The sequence below is a fragment of the Centroberyx gerrardi genome, chromosome 14, assembly GCF_048128805.1.
Source record: "Centroberyx gerrardi isolate f3 chromosome 14, fCenGer3.hap1.cur.20231027, whole genome shotgun sequence".
Classification (NCBI taxonomy): domain Eukaryota; kingdom Metazoa; phylum Chordata; class Actinopteri; order Beryciformes; family Berycidae; genus Centroberyx; species Centroberyx gerrardi.
In genome coordinates, this window is record NC_136010.1 from 10,621,046 (window position 1) to 10,645,625 (window position 24,580).

At 42.1% G+C, this 24,580-nt stretch overlaps 3 protein-coding genes and 1 long non-coding RNA gene across 5 annotated transcripts; 2 read left to right on the plus strand and 2 right to left on the minus strand.

Annotated features, from left to right (window-relative positions):
- Window positions 1-301: 301 nt before the first annotated feature.
- On the minus strand, window positions 302-6,710 carry ppardb (peroxisome proliferator-activated receptor delta b). Its single transcript, XM_071919905.2, has 8 exons — window positions 6,379-6,710; window positions 5,002-5,373; window positions 4,341-4,492; window positions 4,087-4,225; window positions 3,699-3,901; window positions 3,025-3,231; window positions 1,971-2,214; window positions 302-1,251 (listed from the first exon to the last, which is right to left on the minus strand). Exons 2-8 carry the CDS (start codon window positions 5,312-5,314, stop codon window positions 1,004-1,006), a joined length of 1,506 nt encoding a protein of 501 aa, XP_071776006.2. The 5' UTR covers window positions 5,315-5,373; window positions 6,379-6,710; the 3' UTR covers window positions 302-1,003.
- A 925-nt stretch (window positions 6,711-7,635) lies between these two features.
- LOC139927651 (differentially expressed in FDCP 6 homolog) lies at window positions 7,636-15,654 on the minus strand. Of its 2 annotated transcripts, XM_071919860.2 has the most exons (12): window positions 15,499-15,654; window positions 13,912-14,052; window positions 13,634-13,819; window positions 12,624-12,851; window positions 12,384-12,530; window positions 11,783-11,845; window positions 11,509-11,617; window positions 11,093-11,391; window positions 10,123-10,289; window positions 9,387-9,585; window positions 8,762-8,852; window positions 7,636-8,098 (listed from the first exon to the last, which is right to left on the minus strand). In XM_071919860.2, the coding sequence occupies exons 1-12, from the start codon at window positions 15,592-15,594 to the stop codon at window positions 7,908-7,910; spliced, it is 1,917 nt and encodes a 638-aa protein (XP_071775961.1). In that variant the 5' UTR covers window positions 15,595-15,654; the 3' UTR covers window positions 7,636-7,907. The 2 variants fall into 2 exon arrangements, with proteins under 2 accessions (XP_071775961.1, XP_071775964.1); XM_071919863.2 differs by lacking the exon at window positions 11,783-11,845 and having other exon boundaries at window positions 15,499-15,653.
- Window positions 15,655-17,057: 1,403 nt separating this feature from the next.
- On the plus strand, window positions 17,058-18,744 carry LOC139927687 (uncharacterized). The gene is made up of 4 exons (XR_011785354.2): window positions 17,058-17,181; window positions 17,696-17,794; window positions 17,892-18,129; window positions 18,234-18,744. It is a non-coding gene; the product is annotated as an uncharacterized LOC139927687 (long non-coding RNA).
- A 291-nt stretch (window positions 18,745-19,035) lies between these two features.
- On the plus strand, window positions 19,036-23,608 carry troap (trophinin associated protein). Its single transcript, XM_071919924.2, has 10 exons — window positions 19,036-19,149; window positions 19,384-19,435; window positions 20,163-20,308; window positions 20,432-20,486; window positions 20,589-20,683; window positions 20,770-20,865; window positions 21,262-21,369; window positions 21,494-21,785; window positions 22,278-22,480; window positions 22,970-23,608. The coding sequence occupies exons 1-10, from the start codon at window positions 19,099-19,101 to the stop codon at window positions 23,042-23,044; spliced, it is 1,173 nt and encodes a 390-aa protein (XP_071776025.2). The 5' UTR covers window positions 19,036-19,098; the 3' UTR covers window positions 23,045-23,608.
- The last annotated feature ends 972 nt before the right edge of the window (window positions 23,609-24,580 follow it).

Genomic DNA, 24,580 nt, shown 5'->3' on the forward strand with positions numbered 1-24,580 from the left:
ATGTATACTTAATACATAAAAACAAGTTGGTAATTCATGTTTTACCCTTAAAAATATGACAAATTCAATCATTACAAATGATTAGTAGCAATTACAGAGAAGAAACTAAGATGACAATGACAAGTTCATAATTATTTGCTTAACTAAAAAAACAAAAACTAAACGCCGTCCCTTCTAACTCAGTGAATCATGCCTTTATAGTGTCATTAGCTTCCAAAACTAAATCTGTGCAGCATAGTCCATTTATTACAGTTTACACGTGGGTGGATGGCTTTAAAACAAATAACCTGCATGACTTGGGTCAGGAAACTATTCTCCCCGTTTATTGACAAAAAGAGAAATGGTATTGCACAGATGCAGAATGCACTGAGAGCAATCCACTGCTGGAGCCAGCCCAGTTTGTGTTCTACCGCAAACCAAACGCCAACAATAGTGATCCTACAGAGGTGAATGATTATGATGTAAACAAAAAATCAACTGTGCATTTCTAGCTTCACCCAAAGCCTGAGAACAACAACCGCACTACTTGGCATCATAAAAAATTCTCATACAGTACAAACTGACAGCTCCTCTCCGGTTGACCTATGCCATATGTATAGGAACAATGAAATGTCTTCCCGTTACAGCAGCCAAAGTGAGTGGGGTGAAGCTCTCTAGACACTGCTCTGGAGTCAGTTTTGCTATTAGGATGAAAGAGAAGCACCAAGGGAAACACCTCAGAGCCTCGGTAAAAAGCATATTCTATCTATTAAGTGACCGTTGTGAGAAACTAGGACTTGCAACACATGATTCCAGATGCAAATCACACACACATTATTGTGCTGAAAGTAATTCTGACACTGAAAGGTTTTTGCTGTTTGTGTTAGCCCTACCATGTAACTTTTTGCCTCAGCAGCACACGTTAAAATCCATGCCCGTGCGTGGAGCAGCGCTTTGCATACGATGCAGTGTTTGAAGATAAACATTATTTCAGTCTGTAACCGTATTGTGCCGCCGGAGAACACTAATACATGTCTTTGTAGATCTCCTGTAGCAGAGGGTGGAGCGAGGTCTCCGACTCGGTCTTTTTGATCTTCTGGACCAGCTGAACGTTCTCGGTAACCAGCTGCCGGAGGTCGGCCATCTTCTGCAGCAGCTTGGGGAAGAGGTAGAGAGAGTCGGAGTGGTTGGTTTGGAGGTGCTGGTCCAGGGCCTGGAGGATGCTGTCCTGACTCTGCTCTACCTGCTTCACGTTTATCAGCCCGGGACGATCTGGAGAAACGAGGCAACAGGGCACACCTTAGTGTCAGTGTCACAATTTAAAGTAAACTTAACAATAACTATGTTTACATGCAATAATCCCATATTAACTTGATTAAGACAATCGTCTGAATAAGAAATTGCTACGTAAACAGCATTTTCTGATTACCTTAACCCAAAATAAGGTCATAGTCAGAGTAAGCGTAATCACATTTAGACATGTGGAGTATTATGGTTTTAGTCGCATTATTGAAGGGCATTTTAGACGTATATACACCTTAATTGAACTATGACTCTATCGGAGTATTTGCAGCTTTTCCAACTGCTTGACGATGCACATTCTACTTTCCAGTGGTTGTGAACTTGTTTACAGAGGAAAAGGATGACTGACACCAGAAAAAATAAGTCCCAACATTTTTGGGGAGAGGCTGAAACTGTCACCATGCTCATGATTGTATTTGCAAGTCTATTTGAACCTTCAATAAAGGCTTTAACTGTCCGTGTGCCCCAGTGACTTCTCCTTTGTCCTATTAATCGGACTTTGTTCTGCAGCATGTAAACAGAATATGAATGGAATGGAATAGTTCTATAAGCAACCCATGTAGACAGCTTAATCGGAATATTGTCTTATTTAGAATAAGCCCAATAGTCAGATTATTGCTATTCATGTAAACATAGTCAATGTCAAGTAAATAAGTCTTCGTACTTCAAGAAAAACCCCTCTGTCTCACCTCCACAGAGAATGATGGCAGCAACAAACAGGGCCAGGTCGCTGTCATCCAGCTCCAGAGCGTTGAACTTGACAGCAAACTCAAACTTGGGCTCCATGATCTCATTGAACGGGCTCCTCAAGCTCCGCAGGAACTCCCTGGTCACAAAGCCTTTACCGTTGGCCACCAACAGTCCATCTTTGTTCATGAGAGAGGGGAGCATGGCAAAAATAGCCTCATGCACCCCGTACTTCAGCAACGTCACCTACAGAAAGCAAATAGACATTCATTGTACTTTATCAACTTCTTATACAGCAACATACAAACTAGGGATGGGCCAGAATAGTCATTTTTTCCCCGCATTCTTGACCTGGACCTATGGTTTATTTTGATTACCAAAGTATGTCAAAGTATATTTTACACTATGTTGCTATTGTTTTCATGTCTTCTAATTCGATATAAGCCAATAAAGCCTAGACCTATATTTTGAACCCACGCACAGCAGCATGCGGCACTGCATGCTATAGCCTATTTACCTTTTTTGTGATGACGCCAAAGTTGCCTAATCCTACAAAATTTAATAAAGTTTGTGGGAAGCTGTCTTAAATATTTCCTATTAAAGTTTCATCAATCATCTAAAATATGTAATTATGCAGAAATTGTAAATCAAACCAAGGCTGCAGGTCCGTGTTCAACATGAGCACAAAGGAAGAAATACACCAGAAAGATCTTTTACAATTCTCTTTGCACCTTTTCTTAATTTAAGAAGAATTTGATAAGCATTCTGCTTCAAAGTCTAGTCTAGTTTATTTATATAGTCCTTTATCACAAGCAAAATCAAAAAAGGTACAGTTCATGTTTTGTCATTATTAAGATGGCCAAGAAATTTATTCGTAAGCCTATCCACAGTACAGCCTAATTAAAATCTAGGCCTTTCTGAAGGCCTTCTAGTCGACAACCCACCACTAGTCAACCTTGAAAAAAATGGGCTTTTGCACATACAAATCACATACAAATCACCTTACTGTATAACACATTGAAGATCATGTTCAGATGGGAAAAGACCATGCCTTACCTGGTCATTAAGGAAGAGGTCCACAAACCCTGGAATGCTCTTGGCAAACTCAGTCAGCTCTCGCACCGTCTCCACCGTGGTGCACTGACAGCGGTAAAACACGTGGACCCCGATCTCCTTGGTCAGGGGCGCACCTGGAAGTAACTGGCTCCACACTAAACCGCTTTCTGCCTTCCAGAGTGTGTCCACATCGTAGATCACAAACGGCTAAAAAGGAGAACAATTTCTCTTCAATGGCCATCTGTAACTTCAAAGCCTCAGAACTAGAATAGAGCTGATAAGACATTTTTGCAAGTTAAGGCCATCTGTGGATTAGCATGATACACAAGGACACAATTTATGAAAACTGGGCACTTTCTGGTTCTCTCGCATTATTTGATCACTTACTCAATGATCATTTATCTATTTACCACCAGAATTTCAAGAACCAATTGTAAGGAGTGCAAGGGTCAGAGCCACAGTGCCCTGACAATAGATGTAACATAATATTCCCTAGGATGATCATGTATGAAAGAGAAGTGTTGGTAAAGAAATACAATCTGAGCACAAAAGGTAGAAAGTGTGTTTTTCAGCTACTAACAATTGTTGAGCTGATTCCAGAGATTCATGAATCTACATATCTGTAAAACCCAGGCTGGCCAGGTCAGATGAGTTGTTCTAAAACTGGGGCGTACCGAGGAGCTGCTGGTCTTGCCTGTCAGGATGCTGCGGGCCTTCTTCTTGGTCATGCTGAGGTTCTTCAGGTAGGCAGTGTTGACTTGCTTGGCCAGGCTCTTCAGGTCTGAGCCCGCAGGGTTTCTGGGGTTCAGTTCCTCTGCCAGCAGGCCGGCCACCAGCTTCTTCCTCTCTGCCTCCGGCATACGTCCGTATCTGATTGCTGGGCAAACACACGTTGGTCTAAGCATTAGTGGACGTTCCAGGACTAAATCACTTTGTCAACACATTACCTTATCATTCAAGTCTTGGACATTGTAAACAGACTTAGCTTGCATCTGAATTATATTAAATAAAATGACCAATTTCATCCAGTTCATGGGCTTCAATATTTTTTTTCCCCCTCACCATCGTGGGACATTCCTAAAGAGAGGCACTTCTGGAAGCGACAGTATTGGCACTTATTGCGATTCTTCTTCTGAATCTTGCAGGCGCGCTCACAGCGCTCATACTCCAGTTTCATCCGGATGGTTCGCCGGAAAAAGCCCTGGGTCACAAACGATACAAACGGCTCAGCAGAAGTCAGACAGCACAAAGCAGCCATTATCATCCTTTCTTATCTTAAGGCCAGCTACTGTGCCGTGATCCACAAACTCCCTTACCTTGCAACCCTCACAGGCATGAACGCCGTAGTGGAAGCCGGAGGCCTTGTCCCCACAGATCTTACACTCCACGCTGATCCCGGGCGCGGTGCTGTCTTCTCGGCCAAGACGCAGCTGCTCTGACAGCGAGGGAGACGAGGTATGGGACAGGTCTGGATAAAGATATGAAACAACATTATTATAACATCATTATTAGTTCCTGAGGCTCTTCTATTAGGAGATTGGCTCAGTAGTAGCTTTTCTACCAACACAGAAAACAAGACACTACTTAGATGGTGTCTTGCTTCTGTAATTTGGATTTCCTGTTGAAACAGGAGGTTGGGGTGGACATGGGGACATGAAAAGGGACTGTTCATTAGTGGGCAGGTTGGACCATGACAAACATGGAAAGTGATTCAGTACTTTGTGTATAATCTTGAAACAAAATGCACTGCTGTACCATGTTGCCACTTGTGTCACTTTGAAAGGGTTAGTAAATAAATACTAAAAAGTAAATACTAAAAATGTGCTATGAAGTAAATACTAAAAATATTTTGAAATAAAAGTATGAGAAAAAAAATGTATTTATTGTTAAATAGATACATTAGCATATGGAGAATTAGCTACCAAGGCGAAAAAATAATTTCATTTCATTGTGACTTAAGTCTTGGTGTCGTCTTACCTGTGCAGTTGGAAGCTGCACTGCTGTGATTGTTCCCGTCCTGACCCAGACTCTCTTTCTCTCCTTTCTCCTGGTCCCCATTCAGACTTTTAGCAGCAGGTGAGCCATCCTTCTCCTTCTCCTTCTCCTCGTCACCTTCCCTGGCTCTCAACTCTGTCAGTTCCACCACGTTTGTCCCCCCACAGTCTGAAGCGGCAGACTCTCCCTCTAGTACCGTCCACCTGACGTCAGCTGTGTCCTGGGGGGAATTCGGCTCACAGTAGCCATTCACCCTGTCATTCTGCTCTGTAGCAGGTTGCTGAAACTCATCCATGGTTTCTGTTCAAGCTGACACAGCGGCTCCCCTCCTGTCACGTTGCCGTCATAGCTCCCCTACTTAGACATGGGAAAATCAAAATAAAAAATATGAAGTTAACAGCATGTGGGTTAGACCCAGAGTGACAAATAACCGTAAATCATTGCTATTCAAAACATGACCTGACAAGTTTGCTCTAAAGCCATGCCCCCAAAAGTCCACATACCATCCACTTCACTACTATGATGAGCGAGTGGTAAATAGACCAAATGCTCTCCTCAATTCCAGTGTCCAGTCAATAGCCAAATAGTGTGCAACACTTGTCAAAACATGTACTAACAGAGGCAAAAAAAGTTGGCCTGAAATGCCAGTTTCTGATGTAAGCACAGTGGTAAAAAGAGGCAAATGGTGAGGACAATCACAGTGTCATGGGTTATATCAGATATAATTGTGAATAGAAGTGTGATTACTAGTTTGTTTAAGTGCACTGTCCTAAGTCCATTCATATTGGTGGTGGTTGAGCACAAGGGCATGTCCTTGATAATAGGCTTACCAGCAGATGTATAGTAGCTATGCAGGCACATACAGTGCCATCTGATTACAACTGAATTGGTAATGCATTCTGAATGAATTAAACTATCACATGGCAGCCCAAAACGAAACTGTATCAAAACTTTGTTCAGTAGGGAATGTCCTGTGATGATTACGTTTTAACTAAAAAAGTTTCAGAAAAAGAGATTAGGAGTGTTCAGACTTGCAGGCAACCTGTCACACTGGTTCTCTGAATATCTGCTGCTGTGCATTTTAGCTATGAGTCACTGTGTAAGGGCTTGGCACTGACTGTAACTGGGTACAGGGAAGTGTGGGATGAAAGGACGGCTAAGTTACACAGACATACCATCAAACTTCTTAGTTTGAGTGGAAACAACGACAGAGCTAACTGAGAGCGTTAGCTAAGTTAGCTACTAACCTTGAACGTTGACTGTGTTGTACTAGCTAGCTATTCAACTGTTAGCGTGGCTGACCCAAATTCCTCTGTGTGCTTTGTGCCTTTAAATAGCTGACTTGCCAAGTTAGCTTACCTCTCTCAATGGTGCCGCTGGTTCAGAAGGTTTAAGCTAGTATGGGAAATCGCCCAGGCTAAAACAAGTAGCGAAACACCACACGTCCCGTCCAGGATTGACTGTTGACAAGTAGTTTGAAGGCAAGGAGTTAGCAGTACGAGCTAACGTTATGCTAACAACAGTAACTTAGATCCCAGCCTTCATGAAGCAGCGCGCTGACAGATCTCTTAGCTCAACTGAAAGAAACTAACGTTACTGTTTGGACTTCTACTTGCTACCATATCTCATAAAGATAAGCACAGTTAACTGATATCCTTCCCCGACTCTCGTCTTCTTGTTCCTAGCTTTGCTTTACTCCCCCTCTGCCTGCGTCACACATACCAGGACACAGCGCCCCCTCTTCACAATAACACATCTTTTATTTTTCTTTATCATAATGTGTGAAAATGTATGAAAAAAAATCAACTATTAGTCTCTTCTATTGATTACATATAAAAGTGTATACACGATACAATGAGATAGCACAGTAATAATTTAAAAACAGTTGTGGATTACACCTACATGCAGTTTGCCCTAGCAGTCAGGTGATGTCTCTGTTCTCTCATATCTGTATCAGGAGCAAAGGGCTTGATCAGTCAGTGATGACACATTTCACTACTGTCTGGACTAATGACGTAGTTCAACCTAAGCAGAGGTGGAGCTTGCAAACTGCAAATTGTAAGCTTCAAATTGTTCCATCATTTCATCTGTTTTATTATTAAAATGTCACATTTGTTATATATCTGAACAGAGGCAAGTATCCTATGTAATGTATCACTTGATATTTTAATAAAAAGCCAGGGTTACAATTCAATTCAATTACATGTTGCACATTTAAATTTTGCGCAGTTAGGGTACAGACAGAAATCTGTGGTTAAGGCATGCACTCTTGTATTTACAAGCATGTTAACTGACAGTGGAAACAGGAAGTACAGAGACTTTTCTCTGTATCTGTTTCTTTCTCTCTTTTTCCTGTTTATCTGGGGAGATGCTCTTAGGATGAAACCGTGCTATATTCTACCACCAAATCAACTTTTTGCTTCAAAAAGTTAAGCCATTTGCAAGAAAAGGAAAACAAAATACAAAAATTGAATATTTTTACCCATCTATATTACAGAACTAAACAATTGAGCTTCCTTTATCTATGTAATGGGCTTAAAACGACAAATGACTTTGCATGTGCAAGATGAAATATCATGCTCACGGCTTGTTTCCTTCACACTGAGGTATTGTTTGTGACCAGAGCCACCTCACACAGGCTGCAGTGAAAGCATTAGTTAAAATACTGTAAATGCAGTTTCTCATTTAAAAATATTTTTAAATTGTTACTGTCTGTGAGATGAGGTCAGTAAATACAACATTTAATAGAAATGGTAGTAAATTCAGTTTTAAATGTAGATCTCATTTCCTGTCATATTGTTCACACATTACATATTTGTCTGACACCCTTCCCATCAAAATAGCTCATGGAGTGACCGTAAGTGACGCTACACAGTCTCTCTGGTTGATTAGGGGATGTCCATGTCTCCATTAGAGGCATGGGAGTGGCGTTTCTCTAACTCACACCCAGCACTGTTGTCGACGTTTTCTTTGCTCTCCTCGTCCCGCTCCTCTGATTTCATTCTGAGACGCAGCCCAGGGTCTCTCTGTGTTGGGATCTGGAAAGAGGAGAACGAGCTTCCCAGGGACGGTCTTTTCTCTGGAAGCATCAGACAAAGACAATGGAAACAAAACCGCTCAGATAAAAGTCTGTAAGATGATGCGTTTGCTAAAATAGAGTAGAAATTCACTGGTGCCAAAAGAATCCAATTTCATGAAGTTTACAAAACATGGAATGAAATACAACTAGCCTTTCTCTGCCCAGTCAGAAACAGACAGACTTCAGAACATTTTAAGAACACTATAATCTGGGGAAAATACACAGTGTGACACTTGCTTGGTGCAACGTGAAATGCCAACCAAACCACAGGAACAAGTGTCAGGTTCAGTGACCTACATTACATTACTTAAGACACAAGTGAGATATCCTACACAAAGGAAACAGCAGAATTACTTTCACTGACATAATGTTTGGACATTTTATCCTTTGAGGTGATAATAATTAAAATCCAACACTGTTGACTGATCATTATATCATACTCACCTGTTATCACATAAAATAAAGTGACTTCTTTGCCATCTACATACAGTAGTGAAATTAATTTCATCAGACAGCTGTCAAAGGAGCTTGTAGGCCTACTACCTCTATTGGAATTACATACTGGATGGAAGGGGCAAACTGAATGAACTGAATACATTAAATTTGCTACAATACACAGTTATCACATAATGCATGGCCTTGTCATGCAGATGGGACACGTACCACCTGGTCCGATCGGACGCATCAGTCTGTTCATCTGTACATTCCAGTGTTTGACGTTGGTGCTTGCTTGGCGAAGTTTCCTCTGGGCGGCCTGTCAGAGAAGAAGAGTAGTTCAGTGAAACTCCTGTTCTCTACAAGCAATACTACTACACCAACTAATAACCCTAACCATAACCCTATTAATACTAATACTAATACTAATACTAATACCCAGAATAAGAATAAGAATAAGAATAAGGACTATATTTACATGGCAATTTTCTTAACAACATTACAAAGTGCTATGATATAAAAGAAAAGAAAAACATTAACAGCTAAAATAAAGGGAAGTCGCACTGCTGGCTCCATTATGGCCAGATCAGCAGAACAGAAATAGCACAAGACTCTAATAGTAATGTTATCCTCATATTACAAATATTCATTGATTAAATAACAACAGTTCAGTAGCTGTACACCATCCAATTGAAGCCAAAAGAGCAACTAATACTATTGGCTCAATAAGACACACTTAGCAAAATTCATCATCATACTGGACCCCCAACAAACTTCATCCTACAACATAATGATACCAATACCTAGTTTTTAGTTAAATACAATTTTGTAAAAAAAATGATGTGTTTCTTACCACCACGTCCTGGTCCACTCGGTGGCGGTTGGCGCGGACCTCCTCCAGCTGCCTCTGCGCCTCGTCCAGCGCCCGGGACTTATTCTCCATCTCCTGCCTCAGCTCCTGCTTCTCCCTCTGGGTCTTCAGGATGTACTCCTCCTGCTCCTCCTGCAGGGACATCAGGGCCTTCATCTTCTCCTCCTCCTCAGCCAGCAACCTGGAGCAGAGAGCGTGGAAATATTACTTCCTAAAAGACTGATATCATTGTAATTTATGGATTTATGATTGATGTCTTGTTGTTTAAGATGGCCAGATAATAAAATGAAACACAGTGTCTCAGAGTGTGGCTGAGCTTAGATCCACAGGGCCTGATGCAGGGTGTTTGTAGATTTGTGAGATCATTTCATCAGAAAACGTTACTTGCAACGGTTTAGAAAGCACACAAAAACAAAGGCAAAAGATATGACTGATCACAGCTCTTGACAACTTCCTCTGTTAGCAGCTCTACTTCCTCAGGAACATAACGCAACATGACCTGCTTTCAACAGCAGAAGATTAGCTTCACAGTCACTCTAATAACATCTGCTGTCTGCACAGAAAACACCTCCCAAGACACAGTTAATGGAACAGTGTTTGCAGGCTATGCATTCAAACAAATCGCTTTTTATCGTACTGTGAAAGCATGCACATGTGTGTATGGGTGTGTGTGTGTGTGTGTGTTAGCGGAGAGAGCGGTTACTTGTAACACCCTTACCCTGCCTGAGCGTAGCGGAAGGCCTCCTCGTCCCGCCTGGCTTTGATCTCCTGCTGTAGAGCCTCCTCCAGGCGCTTCTGCATCTCCTCCAGCTCCTGGATCCTCTTCCTCTGCCTCTCCGCCTCCTCCTCCTTCAGAGCCATCTCTGCCTGCATGCTGACCCGTGCCTGGAGTCACATAATAGGAAGCAATGGAACGTCTATTAACCTGCCTCAAATCTACAGTGTGTAAACATATGCTGCGTCATTTCCACCCTTCTTATCAGTAGATACATGTATGGGATTACACCTGTGTTCCATCTATTTGCACTTCACCTTTCCCTATCCGAAAGTCCATCTTTCAATCGCTTTTCTCCCTTTCTTCGCCTCCTCACCTCCTCACCTCCTCACCTCTTTCACCTTTCCCTATCCGAAAGTCCATCTTTCAATCGCTTTTCTCCCTTTCCTCGCCTCCTCACCTCCTCACCTCCTCACCTCTTTCACCTTTCCCTATCCGAAAGTCCATCTTTCAATCGCTTTTCTCCCTTTCTTCGCCTCCTCACCTCCTCACCTCCTTCACCTTTCCCTACCCTAAGTCCATCTTTCAATCACTCTTCTCCCTTTCTTCGCCTCCTCACCTCCTTCACCTTTCCCTACCCTAAGTCCATCTTTCAATCACTCTTCTCCCTTTCTTCGCCTCCTCACCTCCTTCACCTTTCCCTACCCTAAGTCTACCTTTCAATCACTTTTCTCCCTTTCTTCGCCTTCTCACCTCCTCACCTCCTTCACCTTTCCCTACCCTAAGTCCATCTTTCAATCACTTTTCTCTTTATCCCCCTCCCTTTCTTCGCTTCCTCCCCACCTTTCCCATCAACATTCACCTCCCTGACTCCCTCACATCTTTCCACCTCTCTCCGTCACGTTCAGCCCTGTCTTCCCACAAGGCTTCAAACTCTCTTCTCCTCCCTCCTCCTCTCCTCTCCTCGCCTCACCTCCTCAGCCTCCCGAAGCTGGACCTCCAGGGCCCGCTGGAGCTGCTCGTGCTGCTGGCGCCTCCTCTGCTCGTCCTGCTCCAGCAGGGCCTGAGCCTGCCGCTGCGCCTCCTTCAGCAGCTCCAGCTCCGCCAGCTTACGCTCCCGCTCCTCCTGCAGCGCCCGGAGCCTCTGCAGCTCCTCCTCCTTGGCCTGCCGCCTCTTCTCCCGCTGCTCCCGCTGCTCGCGCCGCTTCAGCTTCAAATCTTTGTGAAGGGACGTTTTCCCTTCCACATACAGCCTGATAGCTGTTTGAATGGCTGTGGGAAGAGGGGTTATGATGTGGAGAATCTGAGATATGTGAAGTATCGATGATCAATATCAGTAAATGTGTTCAGTGTGCGATTGATTATGGGCGACTGGGAGACCCCTCTGACCTGTAGTCCACTCCTGCCTCTGCTTTGTGTCTGAGGCGCTCATCTCATAAGTCTTAGAGAGGGTTTTCAGACAGAACATGCACCTCTTCCCATCGCGGTCTGGCAGCGCCTGTCCAACAAAGAATACACTCATTTGACCAAAAAAGATTTTTCAGTATCTACATCATGCACTCCTGCTTTATTTCATATCAATATTAATATTTTTTCAGTATTTTTTAAAATCATTTATTATTAATATCATACAGTGGCGAGAAAGAAAAGTATGGGGACTCACTGGTAATAGGAAGTTTTTGATCCATTTTGAATGACCAAACAATATTTGATCATCCTCTACTTCCTATAATAAAGCATGATTTAAGACATGATTGCTTCTTTTTCTTTGAAGTGACAAATCGTTCAAACTGTAGTGCTCCTGCTGAAAAAGTAACTTGACCAGATTTTGGGCTAGTAATTGACTCAATGTTTAGGTCAAGAGCAAGCTTATAACCATCACTCTACTGCAGCTAGGCTTCACTTTCAAAATGGGTCACTCATGAGCGATAATTTCCTTGACTAATCTGGAGTTCAGTTCACTAGAGCTCAGTGAGATTTGTCTAAAAATCTGAAAACTGATTTGTGAATGTGAAACATGGTAACCTTCAGTTCCATCTGTTATGTAATTGCATACTTTTTATATATGTAATGACTTTAAAGATTTATTTTACTCCCTACACTGAGATTTTATCTCTCTAGACAAACTGACAAGGAAGACATTCTTATTAAAAGCAACAGCTTGGGAAAGTAGTTCTTGCCGGTGTTTACAGTGTTTACCTTTGACAAGTAAGAGCAAGATGATCATCTACATCAACCCTGTAACTCTACTTTGGTCTGCTTACCTCCACACAGCAGTTCCCATCCAAGATTATGTTGCCTAGACAGTCCTTGCGGTCCTCCCCGGCGTAGTAGGCCAGGTTGCTTGGTCTTAAGGTAAACCAGCGTTCCTTCCAGTTTCTCCTCAGCTGGCCCTTCTTCCACAGATAACCCTGCACACACCCCACCAATACACACTGTCACTGACACAAAGCAGGGACAGTTAGGGCCAAGACAGACGACTGGTGGCAGATTTTGACTCCTACCTCCTTGAGGACATCACCAACTATTTCCCTGTATACTTCCTCTACAGCCATGCTGATTATGCCCTTATCAATTCCTCTGGTTATCTTCCCGGAGTTCATCATCTCCAGAAAAGCCCAAACGGTGAATCCACTCTTCTGCACTGCATCTTGGGAGATGAAGTCCTCTAATTCGACAACGTTGAATTCAATACTCATAGCCATGCACATTTTCTTGAGTAGGTACTCCACCTGAACAGAAAAGGGAACCGAAAGTCTTGAGTACAGAAATAAAGATGGTTTGGAAGGCAAGGGGAAACAGTTGCCGTTGATTTAGAAAACACTTCTATTTTTTCCCCTTTTTCTGCATTATACTGTACAATGGTTAATGTGTACCCTAACCCTAACCCTAACCCACATACCAAAAATAAAATTGGATTCTGATTTTTTACGCAGCATAAAAGTTACTCTGCCCTTTAAAGTTAGGGTTTACCATTGGCAGAGGTTGTGAAAAACACACTACAGGAAACCAGAAATCATGCTGCAAGCAAGAAACAAGCCCACACTGCTGCTGCATGAAAAGAGTGTAACGGCAAGAAACAGTGTCTCAGGCTATAACATAATCAGTGTTGTGTGTAGTTGTAAGTGCTCCAACCAGCTTTAGGTTATAGACTACAATCTTAAAATTGTAATCACTAATATAATCCAACATAATCCAATAATTTGCCCTGAAAAAAAAACATAGAAAATGCAGTAAAAGTAGTGAAATTAGCATCATTAGCATCACATGCAACCAGTATCAACCATAATTTCAAGATGTGTAAAATTATTTTAGTATTCATAATCTCAGAAAAAATGTGTTTCCCCTCCAAACATGTCTTGAATTACAAGTAATCCAACAAATATTTTTTTAGAACCAGACAAGTACCAGTAATCTGACCTGTGTTTTGACAGTAACAGTAATGGATCACAGATGTTTTTGTAATTAGATTCCCATAATCCTGTTACAACCCTGAATGTAGTGATGAACCCACCTCATCAGGTACCATAACCAACGGGTATTTGTCCTCAGACAGAAAGTTGAAAAGGCACCAAAGACGAAAAGCATCTTTCTCTGGCAGAATGGTCGTGCTGCTCTTGTCTGGCCGGTAGTTTTTCTTTGCCGTGAGAGTCCAACAGAGCTCATCAACATTTTCCTTCTTAAAGCAGCCCTCTTCAACCTTAAGGCATGATATAGCGCTGTGTTAGACACTGAAAAAACTCTTACAATTTAAACAAACACAGAGCATATAGATGTGTTTGTGTTTGTCACCTTATCCAGGATGTATTTGGTGAGGTAGGGCATGTAGCCCTGGCTGGAGACCGGTCCATCATCATCATCCCTGAAGTGCTCCTCTAAAGCCACTGGGTCATGTGGGATGCACAAGACTGTGCACAGGTTATGGGACAGTACCTGTAAAATACAATAAAGTAAAGGTACGGGACAAGAATATTTAAAAATGGGGGGAATAAACACTGCAGCAGGGACATACAGAGCTAAATCAATGTGTCAGAAAATGTACAAATTGAGAAATACTGTTAATCTTCTTCTTTAGGGAACTGAAACATAAAGGTTGAATTGCTGTCATTTAATACTTGTCTTGGCATGCTTTTTAATTGCACATACTGTCTGCAAAATATAGCTAACCACAGCTGGTGTGGCTGGAGTCAGCAATATATGTTTTCCAAGAAACTGTCCACTATTTCAAGAAACAAAATTCAAACTGTGAAAAATATGATTTTATGTGGTTTCAAATGTCAACAAACTATGTAACAAAACTTTGTAATCAGTGTGTTGTAGCCTAGTCTAACACCTACTAGTCTGTCAAAGCTTTATCCAGTAAAAGCAGGGTTTTTTGTGTCAATTTTGAAACTGAGAACCTGCACCATGTTGAGTTATCTGATGCAGTTTATCAGACAACCAGTCTTCGTGTGTTGAGCCATAACCACATCCTGCCTCTGTCTCCTGTGCTCTGAAACATCTGACAGCTTTGAGGGCCGTTGCATGAAAACAGCTTGCTTAGGAGCGTGTGTGTCTGAGAACATGGAGTCAGGGGCCAACTAAGACCACACACAGCCTGCGTGCATGAGGGGGATAAACCCAGTCATGAGTCTTCGCTGGAACGTGGAGGAGGCCGGACCGGAGTCTGATCCACACACCAACATCAAGTGACATAATGATGAGAACAACAAAATACAGTGGCGTCATTGAAGCCCAGTGGCGAGCAAACCAGAGAGAGACAACAATCAGCAGCATGTTTCTACTGTGTGCAGGCTCTCACTGTAACAATGATCTTTTGATTGACATGGCCTCGTGTTGTGAACATACTCCATTCAGCAGGCTGTTCTCCGCTCAGGTCCAGTGCCAGAGCACTGATTGCACTACAGGCTGGCACATCGCGGCCCAGCCTAGGCACAACTTGGAGATGAGGGCTCGCATTCATATGCAGACTGAGAACAAACTGTTACTCTCCCGCTCGTACTCCTGCCAGACAGAGGTGCATATTGTGTCCTCTTTCAGTAGTGAGAGCATTTTACCCAACATAGGAAATAAACTACCAGCATGTTCCTCGTTAGAGAGCCATGTGATATTAAAGGTTTGTTTCACACAGGAAATATAGATAAGGTGATACGTTACATCATGTACTGCGTTATTTCCTGATGAACAAAATGAAGTATAATAATAAATAACTAAATCTCCACTTTAAACAGTTTCACCCCATCTTCCTCAGACCCAGCCCACATGATGGGGTCAGAAATGAGGTCGGAAATGAGGCAGCAGAATTTAAAAAAGTCATAAATAAATCCCAAAGAAATGGATCCAAAAAATCTAATCCCAGGCAGAAGACCCTCCACTCACCTTGAGCTGGGACTTGGACACCTTCCCACTCTTCTCCAGGTCCAGGGCGGTGAACCCGTACCAGATGGACTTCAGTAGCTCTGCGCGCAGCTCCATGTCTGCAGCAGCATTACTCTCTGGGTTTCACCTCTCACAGTTTTTTCTCCTTCCCTCTGCTGTTGACACGGGGCCTTGTGTGACAGGCGGACACCCACACTGTGTGCTGCTGTCAGGGGGAACTGGAGCTTTACCAGCCTGCTGCCAGCGACATCTGCTGGTGTGCAAGGGTGGAAGTAACTAATACATTTACTCACGTTACTGTAATTGACTGGCTTTTTTGAATACTTATCCTGTACTTTTAAGTATTTTTAAATTAAATTTTGTGGTTCTCCATAAGCATCAGAAACTGGACAGTGGAGCCATTCACATGATCAGTAATCTGGCTTTACTTTGAATCTAGTTTGAACTCTCATCCTTTTAGAATTGCATGGGAAAGATCACATGTTCTCTTTTCTAAAAGTTAACTCAGTTAGTTTTACTCTCAGTACATTTTAAATGAGCTACTTTTTTACTTTTACTTAAGTTGATTTTTACATCAGTACTTACGTAAAATGTCAGCAGAGTAACAGTACTTCTATTTGAGTAGGAAATTCTAGTGCTCTTTCCACCACTGATCTCTTTCAACAGCTCAAGTGTAGTGCAAGTGTAGTGCATGGCTGATCATGTTTTCTCTCCCCACTATCATCACTTAGCTTCTAGTCTGCAATACACCATTCTGCATTCAATCAAATCTTTAAAAAATAAATAAATAAAAAATGGAAAGACTTTCAGAAAACTGGGGCGGCTCCAGACTTTTTTGAGATGGGGGTCAATCTATTGTGTTGTTAATTAATTATTCTTAATTGTCTTTAACTAGAACCACATCAGCAGTAATCTTCCTTAACCAAGAAATGGCCTACATTATCAAGTGTCTAGATCTAGATGTGTAGGCTACACACAGCAGAAAGTATGTGCTCTTTACTACAGGCTGTATACAGACCCTAAAGAAACTTAATGGTAGATTTTAGAAGGACTTGAAAATAAAATAAAAAACTTTAAAAGACCATGCAGATTCTATAGGTCAAAACTATACCACAGAAAACCCTATAGTAATACCTTGAGGATAAAAAAATAAAAATAAATAAAAACTATTCAGCACCACAGATTCACCATGACACCCTATAGGAATATCAACAAGACAGTGTAAGGGGTAAAAAGTATTTTAGTATAATTATCTATTTGAAAAACACTGGTGGTCAGAAACATTGCCAAACAGTTTTTCCCTGAACTTCTCCATTTGTTCCAAGGGGAGAGGGGGAACCCGCGGCAAAAATCCAAAGAATCACGTGGTAAAACAACTTTCGCGTCGTTACCATGGAGCTGTTTATGCTAACCCGTATCTCATTGGGCAAAAATAATACGATGACCAAAGCACCACAGTAATTGGTTGGCACCGTTTCCCATTTCGACCAATGGAAAGGCGCGCTTTTTACAAACCGCTGCGAGTCCAGGAAGTTGACAGCGTTCTGTGGTATGAAAGATAGAAAGAACACAACAAGGGACCTTTAAATCAGCACAAATCGTCCAACATTTGGAATTAACTGTATCAGAAAACCTTTCTTGGATGCACGGAAGGAACTAAGATACTCCTTTTGTATTTTGAAAGTATGTAACGAGAAAAAAAGCACCTTTTTTGCGGTTCTACGTTCATGTCTGACGTACTAACGTGAACAAAAGTATTACATTTAGCCCTAACTTGCTCTGGTTAAAACTGCCTCTCGTTATTTTTTGGCTAGCCAACGCGTGAGTTTGTACGGTGCTGAGGATAGCTACAATTATTTATTTGTCGTTTTGTTTTGCAACGTTTAACGTGCCATGGATGCTAGCGTCTGGCTGCAGTAGCTTTGCTGACTTGGTTGCTTTAGTTGTCTGAAAACGTATTAGTGTGGATGTGGCCTTTATAGCTCGTGCTTCCTAGCTGTGTTGTTAACATGTTAGAGCAATTGTTAAATTGTTGGAACAAATTGTAGGCTGATGTTAGTGCTTTTGCTGGTGTGTGGTGCATGCGTTTCTGTATTTTGTCTGTCTTTGTACCCAGTCTGCTGTTAGGTAATGTTTCATGTTTGGTCTCTTACTTGGATGTTGTTATTCACAGTTTTTCTACTTATTTTTCCCTCAGCTTGTACTTCAGACCTTCACCTCCCCTTGGCATCATTATGGATTCCTCTCCAGTACTTCGTCAGCAAAGTCAGAACAAAATCCACAGTCACCATATGAGGTAGTAAGACGATTGTACAGGAGGGCAGCGCATGAAGTTATGTCTTTTCACTTTACTGCTGTTGGTACTTTGCAAGTGACTGGTTCTCTCTACACAGAATGAAGAATGAACATAACAAAATACCAGTAGAGCAGACACCCTCTAAACACATGTCTGCGCCTCACCTTTCCAAACGGGGTGTTGAGAACCAGGACCCAGGAAGCTCACAGACTGGGCAGAAGGCTCCCGTACGACCAGGTATAAGCAGGCTTCCAGTGCTTGCAAAGTCCCTTCATCTTCAGACTCCCTCGGACTTCACTCAATCCCACAGGAGGTGGGAAGAGAAACCCCTGGCTGTAAGTGCCTTCTTCCCCTCCTTAAACAGTCACTTAAATTAATTTGTTTCATTTTAATCACATTATTATTCTTATGTCCTTTACACTTTCTCATTTTCCTGTAGGGGAAAGCTAAGAAGAAAAAGCCATGCACCAAGCCTGTACCTTTCAACCTGTCTCAGCCCAAGAGTGCAAGAATGGCAACTCAAAATCAGAAGCCCCCAACAGTTCCTCTATCAAGGACTGGCACTCATGCTATGCAACTTGAAAAGATTTTATGCACTGCCCATCCAAAAACAAAAAACACAAATGCAAAACCGTCTAACCATCCAGCTGCCTTGTCGCACAGCAATGGGGATTCAAGCCAAGGAACAGAGGAGTCTCGAGGAAATCGGCCTTCCAGCGATGCGTCTCATGTTCCAAACAGGATAGCTAAGGCTACAGACAAGACATTACCTGTGTCAGGACAGCCTGGGCCCTCCACTGCATTTACCAGCTCAGCCACTTTGTCTAATCCTCTATCATCCATTCCAAATAATGTTGCTATGCATCAGAATAGTGTCGCTTCCTTGGCACAGCATGCTCGTAGTGCAGAGGCCTGTTTGGATAACATGGACCTGCTCAGTCTCAATGATCCATCCAACACCTGTCATGCTAGCCAGACTGTGCAGGCTACCTCCCATGTTAATTTGTCAAAAGGTTCAACTGGTAAGTAAAGTGTTTTCTTGTCTTTACAGCAAGGCAATAGTAATTCATTACTAGATAGCTAGAATTGCTATGATTTTTCCTGCTTTGGCTATTCTCTTATTTAGCTTTTTGTTGTGAGACTACAGTGTTCTTTTTCCATGTGATGTTGAAAAAGAAGTTTCCGTAAGATAAGTCAACACTGTTTCTAAGGCTGAGGTCTCATGTCTTTCAGGCAAAGGGGAGGCCTTCCAGTCTGACCATGCGGCTTTGCTTAGTATCCTCCAGAATGAGGGAGTGAGTGCCATGGGCCTGGGATCTGCAACTCCACAGTCCACTAAACCTTATAACTACCTGGTGAGTTGGTTTGGTAACAACAGTCTCTAACTGAACTCATCTAGCAAGACTTTTAGGGTCTTTACAGTTTTACCACACACTGATTGACTGACATCAAGAGGTTTGTTTTTGAATGTTTGTTTTTGTTTGAATTGTAATTGTATTGTTTCTCAGTGTAGTGATAATTATTCTGTAGATCTTGAGTTTGTTTCCAATAACCATCTGTGTATTTATTGGATATTCTGTTCTTTGCAGCCCCAGCGAGTGTCTGTCATGAAGAGTCGACAAAAGGCTGGACCCACTACAGGTGAGCATAAGATTGCGTGCTTCAACATTTGTAATCACAGTTTATATAAAAGTTGCTGTTAAACCTCATCATAAAGTTTGAGTGAAATTAGTAATGTCATAACTTCTGCTAACCTTTGCAAATGCTACGCAATAAGTGTAGTGTAAAAAGTAACCTTTTATTCGATTCTGTGCCACCAAACCCTCTCAGTAACATGAAGGTACATGCTGAAATAGAGTCAGAGATAGAGGACTTTGAATTATAAACAGAAAATGTGTGCTTAACAAACATTTTATTATGCCAACTAGTCAGAAAGATAAAACAGAAAACTCCAAAGCTGAGAAATGAAGTACTGTAAACAGAAGTCAAAAACAAGGGACCTCAGGAACCCCAAAACAGATATCTTTCAATGCAAATATGACCATTGAAAGATATGGAGAACAGCCTTTCTTGGGCACTAATGCTATTGCTTTGTTAACAGCAGTTTCTCTTTTCCTTTTTACTGATTGCCTTATCTTTATCCTTTTTACTGATTACTTTGATTTCCCTTGTGCAATATAGTAAAGCATAATCATCACATTATAATGTCATTAGTGTCAAATCAGTCACAGAATGCTATGCAATGTCTTGGTGTGTTGTGGTACATGTCAATATTACTGCATTGCATAAAGTTATTTAAACAACTCAATGTAAATGAACTGAACTGTGCATGGGGACTGAGTATTTGCGCTGTGTGCTTTTCTTATAGGACTAACAAAGTTGGTGCAGTTCTCCCCAGACGCTGCTGCACTGCGAAGCATCATCCAGAATGAGGGGGTGAAGGCTGGAGGGCCTTTGGGTGCCACACCCCGGAACTCAGTCTGTCCATCAGGCAGAGGCACCTCAATCTACACAGTAAGTAGAGACTGATTTTACTCCTTTCTCTTCTTTCCTGTGGTTGCATTTTCTGTCTCTCACCACCGTGCTTTTATAAACACAATGGGAGCGTTTAATTTACTCTGATGCTTCACTTCTCAGGCCCAGAGAGTGCCTCTTACAAAAAGTCGCACGGAGACGGCAGGAGGACCAGTGGGTAAGATACCGTACCGTGGTTCCTGTTATCTCATGAGACCTAATGCATTGCTATCTCTCTGTCCTCTTACCCTGATGTTGACGTGGCCGTTTTTATCCTCAGCAAAGGCACTCAAAGAGACTCCGGTGATGAAATGGACGCCCCAGAGAGTCCCCAACACCAGGCATCAGCCCATGTCCGCCATGGCCAGTATACATGTATGTCCAAGTCCCGTCTATGTTTAGAACGCTATATCTCCGACAGTCACAGTCACTTCTCCTTCTCATGACACTGCTGTTTTCAGAAGAGGCTTCTGTCGGCGCACCGGACGCCCTACGCCGGCTCTCCCAGGCTGAGGGGCCCCCAGGGCTGCAACACCGACCTGCAGCCGCACAAGGAGGTGAGAACCGGGGAACGGGGATGCTTTTCATATTAAATCCGCTCATTGTAATCAGGGCCTTCCCCAAGGTTTTTGATGCTCATGATACTCATATTGAAGTCATCCGTTGAATGGCTGATTGGAATTTTTACAGGTTGGTGGTGAAGACTCTCTACACCTTTTGGGGAGCGCCCTTGTAATATGGAGTAATCACAATAAAATGTAGTCCAGAACATATGGTATAACATATGCCGTTTGGTGGAAACTTTCATTCAAACCATCTTCCGCTACCATCAGTGCATATATTTTTAGCCAGGGTTGATCCAGGGAGAATTGAACCCACTGAGCCACACAGAACCACAATCCATATGACATTTTGGGTGTGAATTTCTTTTTTTCTTCCGTGTTTGTTGGCAGGAGATTGCCCAGAGGTTATTTGATGATGAAGAGGATGAGCAGAGTACGAATGTGACAGACAGAGACCCTGGGACAGAAGCAGAGCAGCTCCCAGTCCGAGCCTCAACTGTAAGATATCCACTCCAAACTTTCTATAACTTCTCAGTACAGTGAACCATATCTAACGGACTTTGTTATATTACTTACTTGGATATTATAACATTGCTGTATGTCGCTTTGTTTCCTCTTCTAGACTGAATCCCACCGTGAACAAAAGGGAGAGATCGGCGCGACCCACGGAGGCGAGGACGAGAAGAAAGAGCAGGAGCAGAGGAGTGAGAGAGGGCAGCCGTTCTTCCAAGCGCCGCTCAGAGAATCAGTCATTTTTTTGTCGACAGGCAAAAAGCTGCTCAGAGGCCCACGCTTTGAGAAGCAGGAGCAACAAGGCACGATTTCATCAACGGTGCCACCAGTCCATGAAGAGACGCCATCTGTGTCCGACCCAACCTGGCAGATCAACCCGTCTGTTCTGAGTTTGCCCAGAGGTACCACTGAAATCTCACATTCCCGTTACTATTGATTTTTTATTTACTATTGATCTAGCTTATATATGTTACGGGTGCACCACATTTTTCTTTATTTTTACTATTTTTCACATTTTAGAATAATAGAAAAGACATCAGAACTACGAAATGACACAAATGGAATTATGCAGTGAACAAAAAAGTGTTAAACAAATCAAAACTATCTTATATTTTAGATTCTTTAAAGTTGCCACCCTTTACCTTGATGGAAAGGCAAAGGCTTTGGAAAGAAATTCATACATAGGGATCAACTTCACTATTTATATTTGTCTAAGAAACAAATTTCAAGCATTTAAGCATAAGCCTTTATATCAAAATGGCTTTAAGAGAATGAAAAACATAATGCATTTAATCAGGTGTTTAAAAACTTTTGACTGGTAGTGTATATTTCATGAATGTTTTCCTGGATTGCAGCTGTGACACCTGCTACGAGTGTGAACTTTTGCATTACAGACCTCGTTGTGCAGAAGAGTTACGCTCGGAGCCCTGCGGTGGCGTTGCTGCGCAGGCGCCTGCCCCCTCTGGAGGAACTGCGCATGGACGAGGAAGTGGCCACCTACACCTCAGTCTCCGCCCCTGATGCCCCCGGATTCCTGCCCCCCCGGCCCCGCTGTGGAAACCCTCTGGCCTCCATGCTGCACTTCCAGGAGTCCACTGTGAGTACGGCACTGACAGTCTGGATGTGTAGGATGTTTAAAGCTGCTATGTGTAAAACAAAGGAGACCGTCGCTGAGAAGATTTCCAGCCTCTACATTTCATTTTACAATGTGTGCCACCGGGTCCGATTTCGTGGGAAATCTGCTGGATTTACAGCACAAAGCAGGAGGAGGGCCACTGTTTTTCCAGTACAAACGGAGCTAAAGCTTTTGTTACTCTTTGGTACAAGAGACAACGGGATTTATGGGAAATGTGGTCTTAGTTTTGAGAAACACTAGCACTAACAATACCACTAGTGTGAGATAGAGGCCACCAATCATCTCGACTATGGTTTAGTTTAAGTAATTATACCAAGGTATCACAATTAACGTGACAATGATATATTAATGTTTAAAAAACTGTGCATAGCACCTTTTTAAATATATACTGTATATCGACACACAACCTCATAAAAATATATATATTGTCTTGTTCCTTTTGTTTTCCAGAGGTTTGTGCCAATTGTCTACGATCCCTCCTCCGGCCCCCCCTCCCCCTGCGCCTCTCCACGGCAGGAGAGATGACTTTTGCACTACAGAAGTTTCTTCTCTCTAGTTTACTGATGAGAGAGTCTCTTTTCTGGAGCTGATATTTGTCAAACACTGTTGTTGCCAGCTTTCTGAAGTCCCTAAAGAATACTGCCAGTATTATTTTTACAAATACTTCAACCCCTTTGTCTTGTAAATGGTTATCAGCGTCAGCAGATACTTTATCAAAAAATGGCGTAGCCTGTTGAATAATGCATCTTTTCTACTGCAGACCATTCATGTTTGCTCATTTAGGAAAGACAAAATAGAAAATGACTTGCCTATAATGTAGGTGCATCCCCATGAGAAACAATGATAGTTTATGATAGGAATCAAAAACTAAATGTGTGAATGGTTTTATCAATAAAGTCATTGAGGATTGTCAATATTGCTTAGCCTATTAGCAGTTGGCTCACTGACATGACATGTAAATGTTTCTGGACTTGATCAATATTATAGCTATAAATATTGATTAGGATAACTGGCAGTATTGTTTTCTCAGACATACATTATGTTTCAACACTAGAGTATTGTTGTTTGGATTGAACATATTCATGTTTTTATGTACAGTGTTTATAATAAATTTATACATGTTACTGTCAAGAGGGGTATGATTTTGATTTAGCTGGCATCGCTACAGTCACATTCACATTGGACTACCAACAGCAACCGGAGAACTGCAGAGCAGACTTGAGTTTCATGTTAGCAGTGACGTGATTCCATGAATGGACTTGTTCATCATTTCATTTTCCAGCAGTCTTGGATCAGAGCTCAAGGCACAAGTGTTATTTTTCCTGGAATGTTAATGCTGTCTACTGTAGCTATCATGACTGCTCTGCTCTGATCAGTATCTGGAAAAGACGCTAATTAATGGATGACACAAGATCTGCCATATTGTCTTGCATTCCCCAAATTGTCCTTGGGGCAAACCTAGAGTTCAAGCCTTTTTCTGGAAACAACATGTAACAAGGGGCATGCATGAGCATCGTGTTAACGCATGTGACACTGTATCCGGTTTAGAGAGAAGTGGTAGTGCTACAGCTGTGATCCGTACATCTGAAATATATCCTGCTGTTGCTGAATCAGCTCGACCCTAAAGGACACTTTAGTCAGGATTTTTCACTCTTAATTTCCGGCACCAATGCATTGTAGCTGCTGTGTATGTGGGCTCACTGTGGGCTTCTTGTGTAGAAATGGCTTCTTGTGTATAAAAGTCAACCAAAAAGTGACCATTTGCCTTCCATTATTTTAATGCTCAATATATAGTGTGAAAATAATTAATTTGAAATGCATTTAAACGGTTCATGTTTAAATTGTTCAACATGTCACATTTCTGCTGAGTAGAAGGTAAAAAGATGGAAAACAGCAAAAAAGGCAAAATAATGGGAGTAGGGAAACCACTTGTAATGCAGAAAGTAAGGAAACGTATTCAAGTGTGCATAAGCCAGTAAAGTGTCACAGCTTTCTAAGGCAGTTTTAAGCTTAAATAAATTTCCTTACACTCTGCAAGACATTTCTGCTGTGTACATTGTT